The sequence below is a fragment of the Phragmites australis genome, chromosome 12 (assembly GCF_958298935.1).
Source record: "Phragmites australis chromosome 12, lpPhrAust1.1, whole genome shotgun sequence".
Classification (NCBI taxonomy): Eukaryota; Viridiplantae; Streptophyta; class Magnoliopsida; order Poales; family Poaceae; genus Phragmites; species Phragmites australis.
In genome coordinates, this window is record NC_084932.1 from 31,799,176 (window position 1) to 31,818,767 (window position 19,592).

At 43.7% G+C, this 19,592-nt stretch overlaps 1 protein-coding gene across 4 annotated transcripts; it reads right to left on the reverse strand.

The window, feature by feature from the left end:
- Nucleotides 1-5,041: 5,041 nt before the first annotated feature.
- LOC133887181 (disease resistance protein RGA4-like) lies at nt 5,042-10,705 on the reverse strand. Of its 4 annotated transcripts, none has more exons than XM_062327133.1 (3): nt 9,694-10,705; nt 6,897-8,892; nt 5,042-6,760 (listed from the first exon to the last, which is right to left on the reverse strand). In XM_062327133.1, the coding sequence occupies exons 1-2, from the start codon at nt 10,470-10,472 to the stop codon at nt 6,948-6,950; spliced, it is 2,724 nt and encodes a 907-aa protein (XP_062183117.1). In that variant the 5' UTR covers nt 10,473-10,705; the 3' UTR covers nt 5,042-6,760; nt 6,897-6,947. The 4 variants fall into 4 exon arrangements, with proteins under 4 accessions (XP_062183117.1, XP_062183115.1, XP_062183114.1 ...); XM_062327131.1 differs by having other exon boundaries at nt 5,042-6,767; nt 9,694-10,704; XM_062327130.1 differs by having other exon boundaries at nt 6,850-8,892; nt 9,694-10,698.
- Nucleotides 10,706-19,592: the final 8,887 nt, after the last annotated feature.

The window sequence follows — 19,592 nt, forward strand, 5'->3', positions numbered from 1 at the left end:
GAGCAGACATATACACCTGCTTGTGACGACTAGAGAAGACGACAGCCCCAATACCCGGGCTGCAGTGACCGCTTACTCAGATATAAGTATGCAATGATGAATCTACTACTACACGTGACCCGTCAATTAGGGCCTGTTTGGTTGCCAGCATGTCTTCAACCTGACTCGTATGAGTCATACAGGCTGAGTTGAGACAGGCTGAGGAGATGCAGTAGAGTCTGTTTGGTTGGCTGTATGTGTTCAGTCTGGCTGAGAAGAGATTGTGTTTGGTTGTCCGCATGAATATATGTTGCATAAGATTGAAATAAAAAAACAAGTGTTAACGTGATATTTATTTTGCATAAATACACTATATAATACTTAATTTATCATATTAAAATTTAATCTAATTTAAAATGTACTAATATAAACTAATATTTACTAATTATCTATCGTTAACGCTAATCTGCTGCATGTGGCTAGCCTGGCCCGGAAGAAACGGCCATTCCGGTGTTTCCCGCCAGCCAGGTTGGGAAGATGCAGCCGTACGGACGGATGCAGGCTCCAGTGAAGATGCAGGCAACCAAACGGAAAGCGCCTGCACACGCGGAGCTAGGCCAGCGTCCTTAAAGGACTCAAGTGGGCCTATGTACTGTACCCGTCTTCTCGCGCATGTCCTTGTGTTAGTAGTAGCTGCGCATCTTTCCGGCGACACAGGACACAAATGGGCAGAGAGTCGCAGGGACGAGGGTCCGGGGGTGTCTGAGGCTCGAGCAGAGAGCCCAATCCTACACTCCAATGAGGCAGCGACGGCTCAGAGGAGCGTATGCATACGTTACAGCGTCCTCTCCTATTTCTTTCTCTTCAGTGTCGCTTTTTACACAATCACAAAGACGGTGGCCACTGTAGGTTCATAATCTTCAGTAGTTGACTATGACAATGACAATGCAGATATTGTTCATCTCGTCAATTCGGGCATAGAACATAGCATTTCGGGTCGTGGAGAGATACTAACACAAATGGCTAGCTGCTACGATCGCTTCTGTCGCTACAGGACTCAACAGAGAATCAAGAGGTGGCTCATCTTCTTGGTCATCGTCCTCCTTGTCCTAGCTACTGCCGTCGTCCTCATCATACGCTTCGCCGTCGTTCCCCATGTCACAGCAAACGTTGAGGACGCCCGTCTCGACACCTTCGAGTTCGCCACCACACAGGGCGGTGGGACGACAACGTCCTTCTTCAGGTACAACATCTCCGTGGCCCTCACCGTTCGAAACTCCAATCGAGCCATGACCATCAAGCACACCAAGCCCCTCGTGGCCACCTTCGTCTTCCACGACCGGCGCCTGCACACCGTCACCGTCGTGGACAAGATGCACAAGTGCCGGCGGGGCAAGACAGAGGTGCACCTCCTCCATACCGGCGGGGACGTGCCGTCATTCCTCCTCGGCGCCGCGGCAGCCGAGGACTTCAAGAAGCAGAATGCGACAGGCCTGTTCAAGATGGAGGTGCGCCTCTCTGGAGAGATCACGTACCATCGGATTCTGATTGCCAAGAAACATAAACTGAACATGAGCTGCCCGCTCAGGCTTCAGCTTGCGCCGCCGGGGCCTGAGGTGGTAGTGTTCGATGAGATCAACTGCAAGCCGGATAAGCAAGACAAGATCTACTTTTGACGAATTGCTTTTGCCAATATTCCGTGCACCTAATTTCATCAGTAGTTCAGTATATACCATCAATTGTTCAATCTGCCTTGTGCCATGGAATGAATTGAATTTCTTTATTTTCTTGTTACTATCATTTGGGAGAGTTCCAGACTTCGTGTGACTTGTGATTTTGATGCCATGAGAACTACGACATCCTTGTGTTTCACACAAGCAAGTCTGCAAGTGTGCAAGAACTTCCCGGGTTGTATCTTGTTCTTCCTTTGTGTATTTCGGGCTGTCAAGATTGAAACTGAGAGGCAGCAGTGGCAATGAGATGGTGGAGTGGTAGCATTTGCCCCATTCTTTTGTCTTACAATATCAGTCAAGTTTAAGTGTTATACTTATAGTGAATTATTAAATTTATAATTAACTCTTTATTCATATTGATACGACTATGCGCTTTCTAACATAACTGTCACGCCCGGTTTTTCAAAAGAACAACTAGGTGTATTCCACATGTATGCCAGGATCAGTTTCATCATACATGCGGTCACATATCAATGATATACAGTTCTATACCGAACAAAAACAACTTTATTGAAACAATTACCAGAGTTTTGAATAGCAGCGGAAGAACTCGAGAAAACTCCAACGAAAGCTTTAGGGCACACCACAGGCAATCGACTGGGGGCAACGCGACCTAGGACGCTCCATCTTCATTGTAGTCTTCAACTTCATTGATCTCTGTGTAGTCTTCTCCAACTGAGCAGCATTTATTTTTGGAAATAGCAAGTGTGAGTACATATCGTACTCCGCAAGTGTAGGAAAATATGACATGAGGGCTTAAGTCAAGAAAAGGTTAGACACTGGTTTACTGCACTAAGCAACATTAACCTACAACTCCCAGAATCAGGCATCCTATTTACTAGGTATGAAGACACAACTTAAACAAGAACAGCTTATCGGATTCCATCCGACTACCAGGCTCACCAGATATTCCATATCCGGCTACCATAACTCACCAGACAATTCCATTACCTGGTTACCCGACCATCCATACCAGAACCCTGATCCCAACTAATCAAGAAGAAGTCCAAGCCGCTCTTGACCGTGAGCACGGCTGATCGATCAGTTTCACACTCTGCAGAGTTTGCACACTTTACCCATGAGTCGTGATTCCCGTTTTGCTTCACACTTCCAGGGTGTAGAGCCGGGGTCTCACTACAAGGCCTTTACAAAGCGCCTCCAAATCCATATGCACCCACTAAGGTTTCACCACTAACAGGGATTCCATCCACTACAGAGGCCCCCTCTTGTGCCACTTAACCGTCCATTGGTGCGTACAGAATATGAAGGGCACTAATTACTTGGCCAGGTCGTACCCATATAGGCCTCATGGTTGTGCTGTTATGCCGGGTTACAGGCTTCAAGAACCGGTCCTTAGGACCCCACATAGGAACAGACACATTTCCAACGTGCGGCACAACAAATGTGCCTTCATGCACCATCCACATAACAACCATCCTGTTAGGATCCCTATTTCATGTTGCTACGAAAGATTACCATACTCGATTCATGTTGCATAATCGTTAATCAAGTTTAACTTCTAACCCAACCAGGACAGCGACTAGCATATCTACCATTTTCTTCCCATGACCCATCAATGGCGACAAGGATATTCAGACAAAAGCTAGTAAACCCTATTCATAGGTTTCCAATTTAGACAAGCATGCAATGAAGGGTAAACAACTAACATAAATTCCTAAAAATAGGTGCAAGATGTTCAAGGACACTTGCCTCCTTCCGAAGTGCTGCTCAGTGTTGTCAAAATCTTGATCTTGAAGTCACTCAAACTGTTCCAGAACGTCATCGACTAATCGCAGGAACTTCCGACAAACAACACAAAAGAAACACTAAGAACAGTGCACCAAACAGAAGCAAGGCGCTATAAAAAGCCTACTAACGGAAAGTACTCGCTGCTACGATCGCGGGAGCGCGAGAATCGCCTAAAACGGAGCTTGTATGAAAAAGTTATGAGGGTTTTAAGCTACAAGGGCTTTTCTGAAAAAGAACAAGGGCTAATTTGTAAAACAGAAAATTCTAGGGGCTGATTTGTAAAAGTCCAGGGACCTATTCGCAATTAACTAAAAGTTCAGGGGGCTAAAAGTAAAATAACAGGGCTATCAGGGGTTGTTTTGTGAAATCATAAAAGTCTAGGGACCTAATTGCAAAAGTACATATTTAAAAGAATTAACAGATTTATTTTTAATTAGAAAACCCTATTTATGACGTCAGCATGACATCATCACGCTGACGTGGACGCTGACCGGCTCGGCTCAGCTGACGCGGCTGACACGTGGCGCTGACGTGGCTCTCATAAGCTGACTAGGTTAAAGAGGACACGTGGCGCGATCTGAATGGCTAGCGAAGGGGTATTTTGCAATCTAATCGTGGCCGTTGCTGCAAGATCGGACGGCTCACCTTGAGTCTTCCTCCTCTGGTCGGCGGCGCAGGGCTCGGTGCGGCGGTGCTTGGCCGGAGAGTCGCCGGAGTTGAGCTCCGGTGGCCGGACTTCGACGGCGAGCGGCGGAACGCGGAGAGGAGACGACGGCGAACCCGTTTGAGGGGCAAGTTCGCGTCGGGGCGGTCTCCAACGGCTCGGCGACGGCGGCAACCTTCGGGGAAGGTTCGGCGACGGAGTGAAGGCGCTCTGGGGGAGGAAACTCGATGAGATTTGGGGCTTTGGGTGCGGTGTGGTGAGAGGAGGCCCGTCCGGAGGTTTGATTTGGATTATATAGGCGGGAGGAGCGGTTGCGAAGAGGGGCGCGGGGTGGAGATCGTGCGGCGGCTTTTTCGGCAGCAGTTGCGGCACGGCATGGGCAGAGAGAGGAGATGGAGGAGAAAAACGGGCGACGGTAGTTGCGGAGACGGGCGTCACAATAACTATATTGATGGGCCTCGAGATATCTCTCATATTATTTAGGTAGATCAGATTTCATCTCGATCGCTCGTACCTTATAACATGTTTATAGCAAAACTCAAAAACTATTTTTATGGTTACACCCGGTTATGGAGTAGCGTTTGATAGCCTCAAAATGTGACATTATATATTTTGAAAATCAATGAAGATCTCAGATCTAAATATTCTATAGATACATCATTTGATGCTACAAATGATGACACCGCATATAACAATCCCAGTAATATCTTGAAATGGGTTGATCTAGAATCATGTTATGTTATATGTGTCTATATTATCGATTTGATATCTCTATATCTATAATCTACGAAACATAATTATCAATCAATACATGTGTCGGTCTACTAATCATCATTATAATATAAAACCAGAGATCATTTAAAATAACATCATAACACAAACAAAGAGCTTCATGAATAAGTCACACACTTACTGATCAATATAAATGATAATTTTCTATATAATAGAATACTATATTATTTAAAAGTACACAAACATAGATATAATATAATATCATTATAATTATCTCTAGAACATATTACCAACAGCAACTTGGCCAAATCCTTGCCATGGCAGCAGTTTCTTACCATGATAATTGCGATGCCGTAGCAAAAAAGATTCAGTTTTGGATATAACTTCTTAAAATGTTTATTCTGAAAATATTTAAGAAGTGGTCAAAAAAAGATAACCGGTTGACGTGAAACATGGGCGGACCCACCATGATGCATGGGTATTCAATTGAATACCCAACTTTTTTGCAAAAAAATTGAGTATATAGCACCTATACTACGTATATATATCTTTGCTGCTTCAATCCATCAGACCACTCAGCAAATCGTGAGCCCAAGCTACTATCCATCCTTCACTTGACCTATTAACTGAAAGGGAAAACCGCAAAAAAACCCCAAAAGTCACTTGAATTTTGATTTTCCCTCCCAAAAGTTGTTTTGTTGCAAAAAAAATCCCCAAAAATTTGATTTTGTTGCAAACCCCCCCCTAAAAATTCAAAAAAAATAAAAAAATCTCAAAACAAAATTCTAAAAAAAACTAGAGACAATTCTAAGACCTTCTGTGAATTTTTTTTTCAAAAATAATATCCTTTGCATCATATTTCATGGAGAGGAAGTTTGAAAAAAAAATGTGCAGCTCATTTATTAACTCATGTTATTTTAACTTTGTCATGTCTACGATTATTTTTCCTACACAAATAATTGTTTCAGTAAACTAATAAAAGTGGTTTCACTAATTTTGGGGGTGTTATGGATTAGTTATGAATTAATCTATCTGCAACACATTTACTCAATCCTGCACGTTACAATAACTATTTCAAGATTTCATGTATTTTTACAAGATAGAGGATCATGTAAGAAGACTAAAAAATTTTGTTTCATAATTTTTGGATTAGTAAATAATTAACTATGCATTTAACTCAAATTAATAAATGAGTTGCACGTTTTTCTTTTTTTTCAAACTTACTCTCCATGTAATATGATGCAAAGGATATTATTTTTGAAAACAAATTTCACAAAAGGTCTTATAATTGTCTCTAGTTTTTTTTAGAATTTATTGTGATTTTTTTAAAATTTTTAAATTTTTGGGCGTGTTTTTGCAACAAAATCAAACCTTTGGGGTTTTTTTTACAACAAAACAAATTTTGGAGGGGAAAGTTAAAATCCAAGTGACTTTTAGGAGGGATTTTGCATTTTTTTTCCTAACTGAAAAGAGCCCACATAGCAACAAACATCAGGAGCTTATGATATCTATGTTGTGATTGCCTAGTTCGGCAATCAGCAGTTGAGCGTGAATTTTTTGTGCAAGTTAAGGATAGTGACATAATTAAACGCTTCCAAGCCATAAAGGAACACAAAGTTAAATTGTAATTTTTTTTAAATATTTTGTAATTTTTTTTAATTAGTTGAAACTTCTCTACTAGGAACAATTTATATTTTAAAATTTACGCTACTATAGACTTCTCGTATTTTGGATTGAACATTTTTTTTAATACTGAATACCCAATCGTCAAATCCTGGGTCCGTCACTGACGTGAAAGGAGACAAATCAATCTTGCAGCAGCAAGGATGGAACAGCAGATCGAAGCAGTGACACCAGGTATTTTCCCTGACGTTCCAAGCAACCGTAGCGACAGTTGATTGCACTGCATACTAAAAGTAAGCTCACCGTCAGTATGTTTGATTTTCGTAATTAGTGCACATACGCTGCGCAGACACGCAGAATAAAACTTACCGCCCGGGAACGGGATGCTGCTCCAAGGACCTGGATCCCCGCCGTACCTTTTGTAGATATGTTTCTTCCGCGCACGGCAGAGGATCTCGATCCCTGCATTAGGGTCCTTCGATGAACAGAACGCGGGGCCTATTAGGATGCCTCTCTGCAGCTTCTTCCCAATTTTCCTTTGTTTCTTTGGCAACTCCAGAATGGAGCGCAACTTCCTTGAGTGCCTTGAGGTCTGTGATTTTGACGCCGGAAAGACCATCTAGACCTCGGCAGATGAGGTGAAGTGAGACAAGGTACTTCAGAGCTCCATCTTGGATTGTTATCCAGGGCAGGTTTTGCTCGGCCACAAGGCACATCCGCTCTAGGCTCTTCAACTGCTCAGGACGTATGACGACGGGGCCTTCTTCGCTGCTACGTTGCTCAGGACCTTTGATGCTACTTGTTGCCTCCAGCTTCAGATATTGCAATACGCGCAGATAGCTCAGTCGTTTTAGAACATCATCTCCGAAAATCAGAGTAGTGGACGAAAGGCACAGCTCTGTAATAGTACCCACTCTAGTAACAAACTCAGGGATTTGTGTCAGCCTGCCATGGCCACGCAGCTTCAGGGAGAAAAGATTACCACGACGATCAGGAGCACATCGAAAATCCGGGAATGGTTGCTGGAAGTCAATTGACAGGGAGTAACGGACATCCGGCGTGCTTTGTTGTTTAAGAAGGAATTCATTGATGGCTTCTGAAAGAGGAGTCAATAATATTCTGGCATCTGCATCGGGGTCGCACCATATCTTCACCTTCGTCAGTCGCCTCATATGACGCATCAGCGGTGGGAACCCTTGGCCCCGGCGGGTGACAAATCCTGCTAGCGTCTCCAGCATACTGTTCTCCTCCAGGACCTTTCTTGAGCTTTTGCCCCATGTGTAATATAGAAGCTTAAACTTTCCAAGGAGGTGTTTTAGGTGGGGCAGCTCAATGACTTCAACAGGCACCATGACCACCGTCTCTTTCCCCAGGTCGAGTGTCTCTAACAACTTCAGGTTGCTTATATTACTTGGGATACTTGGGACCTTGGTGATACTTTTCGGGAGCCGGAGGCTAAGATATTTGAGCAGATGCAACAGCTCGCATATTTGTTCGAGGTGGCTTTCATTCACACAATTGCATGCCTCCAGATCCAACACTCGCAGCAGCTTGCATTTGGCAAAGTCCAAAGGACCCTCCTGGCCTTCGTTGAATACCGCCAGAGTCCGGAGACGGGATAGGTCCTTGTGTTGCAAAACCCGCATGTCCTCTAGAGGATGGAGGGAAAGCCGGCGGATGTCTTGGGGTGCAGTCCAATCACCACATGACAGCTTCATGAAATTCTCCGAGTTGGAAATGCCGGTGATGTACTCGAGCATCATCCCAGGAGTTTTGCATGTCTTCACATTCTCATTGATGGGCCAAATGAGATTTCGGTCGATTAGGGTCTCGAAATTCCCGTGTGGGTCACTGCCACTGCTGAATCCCATTGCTGGTCCTTCAGCCAGCCATCGCCTTATCAGAGGTGCCCTCCTGATAGGATGGCCATGTGGGAACATGCAAAGATAGAGCAAGCAGTCCTGGAGACAAGGGCTACATAGAGTTTCGTAGTTATTGACCAGCACACGCTGCATTCTCGCTAGACTGCGGTCCTCCTCTTTCGGAGTACAGAGTTTCCTCCAGGCGTCTTCACATTTCTTCTGATTCAGATCTCCTTTGCAAAATTGGGCTATGCTAACTAGAGCCAGTGGTACACCGTCACATTTCTTCCGGATTTTCGATGACCCTTGCTTCATCGCCTCTGAAGCTGACCTCTTGCGAGAAACATTGAAGAATAGCTCTTCTGATTTATCATCTTCGAGTGGTCTCATCTTGTACACGTGACCGTCACCACAGCTGCAAGCTTCCGCTACTGACTGTATGGTTGTTGTCACGATGATTCTGCTGTCCACTCCCTTTTTCTCGGGGAAGGCAGATATTATATCACAGCCCCGCTCTTCAGTATGTACATCATCGATTACAATGAGGTACCTGCATATAAGAGAGAAATTGGGAAATGTAGTAAGTCAATCGATACCCATTCTCCTCTGTATTAAGGTTTGATCATTTTGTTTAAAGGTACAGTTTAGTTCGAGGCCCAGTGAATGACACCATAGTTCATTTGCGCCTAACGAGCCAAATTGCCCTCATAATTGCAAAGGTATATTTGAAAGTACTACAAATGCTATGTAACTCTAATACTTATGACTGCAGACATGATTATGTTTATTATCATCCATGCCTTTGTCAAAAAGACCTTGTTTGATCCTTGTAATTAAATAACAGTATCAAAATACTCTTGGTTGAAAAATCTTTCACTTTTGTTTAACCGATTGAAATATTTAGATGTGAACTAGTCAAAATTGTAACAATTTTGCTATTTTTGAGTTGCCTGAATTTTTTTTCTCTCAGTCACCTAAAACTACGGCTACATAGCTTAAAATTGCAATAATAAGACTGAAACGACTGAAAAGTAACAAAGTTTCAATCACTTGGGAATTAGACAGTCCCAAATTGTAATTAACTACCCACGCACATTCTCATAGAGTAAGTAAATGAGAATGTGGAATTAGTAAAGAGTAAGGTGGCACTAGGGAAAAAATTCGGCCCGGTATATCCGATATGTCCGGTTTACTGGGTTTACTAGTGGACCTTGGTAGAAAAATTACCATGTTTTTCTTGTGATCCTTTTTCTTGTAACTCTATCTAGTAAAAGAGAGTACCGATAACAGAAGGAAGAAAAACTTTTTGATTCATGGGGGAAACTAATCAGCAATATAGAAAAGTAATCACCTCTTGGTCCCAAGGCGTAATTTGAGTTGTGTTTCCACGTCATTCCTGTGTTGTGATTCATCTTGTTTGGAGGTACTGGCCTCAGGTAATTGTTTGAGTATCTCTTTCAGAATCTCCACCATATTCTTGACGCCCCCCGCGTTAACAAAAGCGTGCAGAGGGTATTCATGGTGCACAAGATTATACACTTGGCCGGCAAGAAGAGTCTTACCTATGCCACCAAAGCCAACGATGGAGATCACCTTGAGCTTCCCCTCCGTTGGACTCTCAGATTTCTGTAGCAGAGTCGTAAGGTCACGGAGGGCCTTGTCCATGCCCACGACCTCGTGTCCAGCCTGACCAGGAATGCCCTGATCATGGGAGGTCAGTGCTCCTGAGGTGGAGGATGAAGCGCCGTCTTGTGGTTTCTGCTTTGATTCAGGACTGATATAACGTTCAGGCAGCTTGGATATCTCCTCTGCTAATATCTTGAGCTTCAGAATCTCGGGGATAAGCTGCGCATGGGTCACCTTCTTGGCGCCGTGGCGGTCTACGAGGTCCTCGATGTCGTACGCCAAGCGCCTCAGACGTGCAATCCAGACTCCCCGCACAGCATTATCGCTCTTATCATAGCGACCCGTGCGATAATCTTGGATGGCAGCTTTGATAGACTCAAGCTCAGACTGGATGGATTCGACATCAGCCTTAAGGTGATACAGCTTCTCGCCTGCTTCTCGTATCGCCGAGTAGAGCTTCGGCAGGGTGCCACTCAGTACCGCGCCGATTATGGCACCCTCCATTCCCCTTTCTTCCTCTTGGCTCTCGAGTGTTCTGTTCGATCAGTGCTGATCGAGCGTCTGAAAGAACACTCGATCAGCACGAAAGTGTGGTTGGTTGGTTGGTTGGATATTTGCTTGGTTGCTATGGACGGCCGGAAACTGGTAAAGCTAGGAGAGGGCAGAGCTAGAGAAGAAGGGCATACATACATGGGGGATCCCAATGCGTAGTGTTTCGTCAAAGTCAATGCGTAGCCTTTTTCGTTGCGACAACGACCTGCAGAGTTGCGTGATGTCGTCCACCCCCGGAACTTTCGCAGAAATTTCCCAGAAGCGCCTTGGATTCACAGCCAAAAATGACGCGCCGCATCGAGGCAAAAGAGTTGACTGACTCCCGCGCGCTGCCAGACAACCTAGTCCACGTCCAACGAAGAATACTGCTGAATACTGAATGCTGGTGGCCATGCATCCGAGGACTCCGAACGAAGAATCCGAAAACCGAATACTGCTGGCCATGCATCCACAGCTTGGTCAGTTGCGTACTCCTGCGGGCAATAATTTTCTTTTTTTCCTACAGCAGCACGCGCAGCACGGGCAATAAATTTGAAATTAATCATAAAAATTCTAGGATTCCAAATAACCCCTTTAAAGTAAAAAAAGAAAAGAAAAGAAAACTGAACCAACAATGAGTCACTGGCTGCATCTTAATCAAGAAGTTGTTTCATCAAAAGCCGGCTCCGCCTGTGGAAGTTTCAAGGCGATTCCTGGAGAGCTATGTCCAATCACTATTATTAATCAAATAGCACTCGAACAGTGATGTGACAAGAGGCAAGCAAGTCATTGGCGTCTCCTTAGAGGAATTGCGGTTGCAGCGGCGGTCCAGCATGTCTGTGACTAGGGTGATTAAGCAATGGACACGACCACCTCCGGAATGGCACAAATTAAACATAGATGGCTCCTTCTCTTCAAAAGATGGGAGGGCGGGCATCGGCATGATTTTACGGGATAATTCCGGCAATGGAGTCTTCACATCCTGCAGATCACTTCTACATTGTGATGATGCGTTAGAGGCTGAACTGATTGCTTGCAAGGAAGGAATTGAGATGGCGCTCCAATACACGTCTAAGTCGATTATGGTAGAATCGGATTGTGCTTCGGTTGTTCTCCTTGCTACAACACATGAGGAGGACCGCTCGGCTCTTGCCCATATGGTGAGAGATGTGAGACGCTTGTTCACCGAACAAAGGGTGTTGGGGATCAAAAAAGTAGATCATAGTCAGAATACTGTTAGCCACAAACTAGCTAATCATTCCTGTATCCATGACATTTCTGGGATCTGGATGGGGCAAGAAGAAAATTTTGTAACTAGGTTAATTTGTGACGATTGTATTGCTTCTGTCTAATATATTCCCTTTCCCTCGCAAAAAAAAAAAGGAGAGGGAGGAGCTAGAGAAGAAGGGCATACATACATGGGGGGATCCCCATGCGTAGTGTTTCGTCAAAGTCAATGCGTAACCTTTTGCGTTGCGACAACGACCTGCAGAGTCGCGTGATGTCGTCCACCCCCGGAACTTTCGTAGAAATTTCCGAGAAGTGCCTTGGATTTACAGCCAAAAATGACGCGCGGCATCTGTTAGCAAACCTACAGTTTTTTTTTGCAAAGTAGCGGGACCACAAAGGGCTCCACCGGTGCCACCATGGCGGCCTGAGACGCGCCGCATAGGGGCCGCGCCCTAGCATGCGCATGCCCGGATTCGAACCCGGGCGGTCCAACTCCTCGCCGGGACTCGTAATTTTACAACCAAATCTGGATAGTCCCTATCTCTTCAAAAATTTGATTCTATCTTTTAAATTTTTTTGGCATTATATATACGTGACATAATCTTTCATTGTAAACACAGATGAATAAATAAGAGAAAGATTTTCTCTTATATTATATCTTCTTTGTGATTGTTCTCTCACGAAATATCTGGATTACACCCGGTAGTAGAAGTTCCTCAACACGTTATCAACACAAAGTTCTGCTATAGACCAAACTAGCGGAACGAATCTGCCTACAACCGATCTGCACTGCATTGACATCATCGTCAAGTAGACAGATCATGGCTTAGCCTATATGCCCTACACGGCATGAATCTGTTTGTAAGAATTGCAAGATGTGATCACAGTAGATCAATTTGTATCACTACTGTTTTTGCATTGCAAACGATGTACATGTAGTACTCGCAATAGATAGTAGATCTAAATACCAAACAGTTGCATCAGATCTAAAGCATCGCAATGAACACGACTGGTGGGGCCCGTAGCCACCACCACATTGCCAGTAAACGGCCAGGTCATCGCCCGCAAGCGGCTACTGTTGCGCCCCTGCTGCACGTGCCGCCGCGCCCCTGATGCATGCGTCGTAGTGCCCTGCTGGCAGCCCGAAGACTCGCCTTGGTGCCTGCGCCCACCGCTCACCTCCGCACACCATCGCTCGAAGTCAGCCGCGTGTCGTCGCTCGAAGTCAGCTGCGCGCCGCCGCTTAGCCAACTGAGCAGGGCCCCGCTCGAAGCCGCCTTTGTGCAACCTGTTGCCGCCTACGCTGCTGCTCACCTCCACTTCGCGCGGCTACCTAAAGCAGCCAAGCCGGCACAACGTCGTGGCGGCCATCTCACACCCCCTGCCGAGGCCATGCTAGCAGAACGCCACCGCATTGGCACACTCGATCACCTCCCGCCGTCGCCGTCGGCAAGAAGCCGCTCCCCATCGCGATTCCACTTGAATCCACTCGCCCCCAATAGCGCATGGCTGAAGCCAGTCGCACCTCCACCTCCTGCCTCGATCTGGCCCGCATGCCAAAGCGTCGCCGCCCTTTGCTTGCAGCCGGCCTGTTCTTCGGTGTTGCGGTGCCATGGGCCAGCACACCCACCAGTCACCTCGCGCCGCCCGAAGCGACGCCACCACCTCTGCGCCGCCCGAAGCGACACCACCGCGTGCCACGACGACCGCCTGCAGCACGCTGCCGGACACGCCACCGTCTGCCTATACGCACCGCCGTCGCCGGTCTACCCGTATGCGCCGCCGCCACCCGCAGGTTGGCGCTGCCGATCTCCACCACCACGCAGGCGGCCGAACCACCCCATGCGAATTTGGGTGTGATAGGCCCAGCAGTCGCTGCAGCCGCACGCGGCCACCCCGGCTAGAATGCCATCTCGACCGGCGCCGCCCCGCATGGCCACCGTGCGCCGCTGGCAGCCACTCTGAAGGAACTGGGTGGCGGCTAGGGTTTTCCAAACCCTGAAAACCCTAGCCACCCCTTGTATATAAGGCGAGTGGGCCAAATAGGCTGGGCCGGCCCAAGCTAGCAGGACGACCCAATAGGGATGAAAACAGGTTGAAATAGAAAAGAAAAAAAGGGCATGCGGCTGTATTGTTGCAAATTAAACCCTGTGATTTCTGGAAATTACGCAAATTCTTGAATTTTGTGTATAAACCCTAGGGCTTTGCAGAAATCCCGAAAGTACTTTTTCTTGCATAGAAGTACCTCTAGAATTTGAATTTTGCATCTGTTTTAGCAATTATGCAGTATTTATTGCTATATTATTGTTCCTGTTTAAATTGTCTGTTATGTGTTTAAATTTAGTAAAATTCATATAATAGCACAGAAAATATCGAAAAATTTGCAGCAATCGTATTTAGCAACACGATGCAACTTTACTAGTAGTAATACTTGCGTCATTTGAATATGTAAATGGCTGGCATCACGAACAAGGAGTTCGCTGAGCCGAGTGCAGATGGCCGCAACTATCTCACTTGGGCGTCGAATGTCCAGATTGTACTTAGAGCGAAAAGGCTCCGCGCTATCATTGGTCTAGGAACAAGTAGTGCAATGGTTCCCACAGAGGATGAGAATGATTAGACACTTCATTTTCTCCGCCACCATCTCTCCCCTACTTTGAAGGATGAGTACATAGCAATTAGCAGCGCTAAGGCACCATGGGACGCACTACAGGAGCGATTTGAGCGCCTTAAGTACACCATCAAGTCTCTTGCAGAGCAAGAATGGGTCCGGCTCCATTTCTGTGACTACAAGCATGTCAAAGAGTACAACTCCCCGCTGCACCGCATTTGCACACTCCTGTGTCTCTATGAGAAAGAGATCACAGAAGAGGAGAAAATTGAGAAGACTCTCTCTACTTTCCATTCAAATGCGGCAGAATCCGCACACAATCACTGTCAATCAAAATACACGAAGTATTATGAACTAATTGAGGTGTTGCAGCTTCATAAAGTTTATGACGAAGTCATAAACAAGAACTTCTTATCACAACCGCAAGGAAAGAGCAATGGCCTTGAAGTCAATCATAGCTTTTTCAAAGCTCACAAGAACCGCAATAAGAAGTAGAGGAAGGGAGGAAGGAAAGTGGTGGCATACAAGGTCAAACCTGGTGATGATAATGGTAAGACAAAGAAAGAAGTCAAACCATATGGTGAGCAGAACCAAACATGCTATAAAGAAGAAAAAGGAGCAGCCAGAAGCACACCTCACCATTGCAGTGGGAATGGAGGTGGAAAAAGTAGCCGCAAGTGAAAGGGAAGCATCTCACATGGAAGTTGATGATACTCCCACACTAGCAGTAAAAGATCTCCCAATGAAGGATGCAGATGCCTCTACTTTGCCCTCCTCCACTGCCATAGAAGATGCTATGAAGGATGAAGCGAAAAAGAAAACCATTGAAGAAGAAGTGGTCGAATATTTCGCAGACTCTATCTAGGATTAGAGTAATTAGCCATCCATTTAGTTGCTAAATTTATAAGCATTGAATGAATAAATGAAAGCTCTAGAAGAGCAAGCTTAGCTCAAACAATATTTTTGGTATTTATAGAATATGTGTGGCGTTCGTATGGACGAAGTGTGTATTGTGGATAGTGGAACCACAAACACTATCTTAAGAGAAAATGTGTATTTTCAGTCTATTAGAAATAGCTCTGAAAAGTAATAACTGTCACTGATAGTGATAAGTGCATAGTAGGTTATGGAAAAGCCACAGTCATACTACCGATGAAAACTACTTTGCACATTGAAGAAGCATTGTTGTACCCTGCATCTATAAGAAATCCCTTAAGTTTTAAAGATATTCACGCTAACAGTTTCTATGTAAAAACTGGTGAAGAAGATGGTAGGGAGCACATGCTCATCACTCAGCGTGATAGTGAAGTGAGAATACTTGAAAAACTTCCCTCCATAAGCAGTAACTCATACTACACTTGCATTAAAGCACCTAAAGTGTTCACTGCCTTGAAGACTGTGTTTCGTAGTGCAGAATTATTCTTCCTATGGCATGATAGATTAGGTCATTCTGGTCTTAGAATGATGAGGAATATAATTACTAACTCACAAGTTCATGGCATAAATGTAAAGAATTTCCCGAATCATGAAGATTTAGTATACCCTGCATGTGCTACCGGAAAATTAATAATAAGACCGTCTACCTTAAAGGTACAAGATGAAATCCCTGCATTCCTGAAATGAATCCAAGGGGATATTTGTGGTCCTATTTAGCCATTTTCTGGCCCGTTCCGGTACTTAATGTATTGATAGACGTATCCTCGAAGTGGTCGTATGTATGTCTATTATCTACTCGCAACCACACCTTTGCAAAGTTGATCTTGCAGATCATACAAATCAGGAATAATTTTTCTGACCATCGAGTGAAATCCATTAGAATGAACAACACTGGAGAATTTACTTCTAAAGTGTTCGATGATTATTGCACTAGTATGGGAATTAAAGTTGAACATTCTGTACCGCATGGCCACACTCAGAATGGACTACCTGAAGCGCTGATAAAAAGAATAAAATTTATTGATAGACCTTTGTGGTAGCTCTGTAATTTGCCTGCTACATGATGGGGATATGCAGTTTTACATGCAACAGTTCTCATTAATTATAGACCATCCTCCTATAATATCCATTCACCTATGTAACTAGTGCAAGGGGTAATTCCGAAAAAAAACCATTTACAAAAATTTGGATGTATGGTTTATGTGCCAATATTGCTGCCACAGCGAAACGCTATGGGGCCTTTGAGAAAAGTTGGAATATATGTCGGTTATGAGACTGCATCCATAATCCGATATTTAGAACCAACAACTGAAAATTTGTATACGGCCCACTTCGTTGATTGCATATTTGATGAAAATAATTTTTCGTTATTAGGGGGAGGAAATATACATTTGGATGAAAAATGTCTGGAAATTATTTGGCAGACGGAAGGAATTACGGCACATGATCCTCTCACTAATGAAGCAAATGATGAAGTACAAAAAATTATCGATTTGCAGAAATTAGCAAACGATCTGCCTGATCATTTTTTTATTTGAAGAGCGTGACTAAGTCGCATGTGTCTACACGCAATGCATCAGAGAGGGTGGAAGTACCAAAAGAAGGTACCCCTTATCTTGTCCTAGGAGCTCCGAAAAATAATAAAAGAACAAGAAATTCGGTTCCTCAAGTCCTAAATAGCCGGAGACGTTTGGCAAAAATAGGGAATGAGAGCTTACCACAGCCGATCATAAAAATGCCCCAAAGAAAGAAGAATGGAAGCCAGTTGAGACCTGATTATGTTATGGAACCTAAGGAAATAAGCATACCAGATTTGAATCTTGCCACGCAGGAAGAAACCAGTGAAAATGCGCGCGCTAAAATCGACGCTGGTAAACTAAAGGACCTTGCTCCCATAATAAGAAATAATGAAGAGCAAGATGAAGAAGCACCTGAAAGTGCAACCCATGATGAAATAGCAATAAATTATGTGAATTTAAGAGAATCCTGGAACAGAGAAAACACAATAGTTGATATATACTTCGCAAATAAAATTGTCACAGTTATAGATTATGACCCTAAGCCTACATCGCTCACTGAATGTAGAATGAGGTCAGATTGAGAAGACAGATAGAAGACAATAGCAGCTGAACTATTGTCCCTGAACAAAAGAGAGGTTTTAAGGCCAGTATGCTGCACACCTCCCCACATCAAACCAGTAGGATATATGTGGGTTTTTGTTCGTAAAAGGAATGAAAGGAATGAAATTGTGAGGTACAAAGCATGACTAGTTGCACAAGGATTCACTCATCAACCAGGAGTTGATTATGAAGAAACCTATTTTCCGGTGATAGGTGGTATTACCTTTAGATATTTAATCTCGATAGCAGTCAACTTGGAGTTAAAAGTGGAACTGATGGATGTTGTGACCGCATATCTTTATGGGAGCCTTGATTCGAACATTTATATGAAGGTATCTGAAGGAATACCATTGCTGAATCAAGATAGAAGAAATAGACATCTTTATAGCGTATAATTGAATAAATCGCTATATATGTTGAAACAGTTAGGTCCCATAATGGATTTTTGCATATGAAGATTATCTGAATATCATTGGTACAGAAGAAGAAATTGAAGGAAGCAAGCTCGTACTTGAAGTCTGAATTTGAATTGAAAGATTTGGGTAAAACCATGTTTTGCTTAGGCCTGCAGCTAGAGCATGTGACGGATGGAATTTTTGTATATCAGTCAAACTACACTCAGAAGGTGTTTGAGTGGTTTAGTTTTGAAAAATCATTTCCCGCTAAAACCCCTATGGTCAGAAGGTCATTGCAAGCAAATCAAGATCCCTATAGACCTAGAGAAGAGGAGGAGTAAGTATTGGGACCGAAATTCCCATACTCTAGTGCAATAGGTGCGCTGATGTATCTGGCTAATTGCATAGGCCAGACATAGTGTTTACAGTAAATCTACTTGCACGATATAGTATAGAGCCTACTAAAAGGCATTGGAAGGGCATGAAGGATATTCTTCGTTACTTGCAAGGTAGCAAAGGTCTCGGTCTGTTCTACATAAAGAATCAGGACCTAAGTCTGGTTGGATATGTAGATGCTGGGTATCTGTCAGACACGCATACAGCGAAATCATAGACTAACTATATTTTCCTATATGGTGGAACTGCAATATCCTAGAAATCATCAAAGAAAAATCTTGTATCTATTTCGATGAACTACTTAAAAATAATAGCTTTATATGAAGCCACACGGAAATACGCATGGCTTACAAGAGTGATCAATTATATCCAGCAGTTATATGGTTTGAACACTACTAACAACCCCACCATTATCTATGAAGATAATGTTGCATATATTGCACAAGTGCAATCGGGATATGTGAAAAGCAACTTAACAAAGCATATCAACCTCAAATTCTTTTATGCTCATAAATTGCATAAAATGAATGAAATAAAGGTAATGCATAACAAATCATATGAAAATCTTGTAGATTTATTCATTAAATCTCTTCCTGCATCTAGTTTTGAAAGATGTATTCGTGGCATTGAGATGATGAGACTTAGAGAGTTGCATATTTCAGGGGGAGAATTTTCACATAATACCGATACGAAGAATTAAACCTTAGTCAAGAAGATTAAGTACCCAAAGTTAATTATAAAGATCATATGAAGCATTTTAGGTGAATTGTACTCTTTTTCCCTTAGATGAGTTTTCGTGAAGTTTCTCATGATAAGTTTTTTAATGAGGTAATTTGTGTGATCTTGTTGCGAGTTATGTACTCTTTCTTTCAATTTTTTCTACTAAATTTTTAGAGAGTTTTGATGAGACATATGCATTTCACGAAAAGTGCTAAAGGAGGAGTGTTAGGAAACCTAGAGTTTTACAATCGAATATGGATCCATCTCGATCTCTTGAAAGATTCAATTCTATCTCTTATGAGATTTTAGTACTACATATACATAGCAGAACTCCTCATTATAAATACAGATAAATAAAAAAAAAGAAAATTTTCTCCTGCATTACGTCTACTTTATAATTATTTTCTGGTGAGACCTCTAAACTACACCAGCAACATAACAGAGGTTCCTCAACCGCATCGAGGCAAAAGAGTTGACTGACTCCCGTACGCTGCCGGACAACCTAGTCCACGTCGAACGAAGAAATCTGCTGAATACTGAATACTGGTGGCCATGCATCCGAGGACTCCGAACGAAGAATCCGAAAACCGAATACTGCTGGCCATGCATCCACAGCTTGGTCAGTTGCGTACTCTTGCGTGCAATAATTTTCTTTTTTCCTACAGCAACACGCGCAATAAATTTG

Coding starts and splice junctions, on each gene's coding strand:
- LOC133887181 (XM_062327133.1), bottom strand. CDS start 10,472: ATGGAGGGTGCCATAATCGGCGCGGTACTGAGTGGCACCCTGCCGAAG. Junction 8,893..9,693: donor TTACGCCTTGGGACCAAGAG/GTGATTACTTTT, acceptor TCTTATATGCAG/GTACCTCATTGTAATCGATG.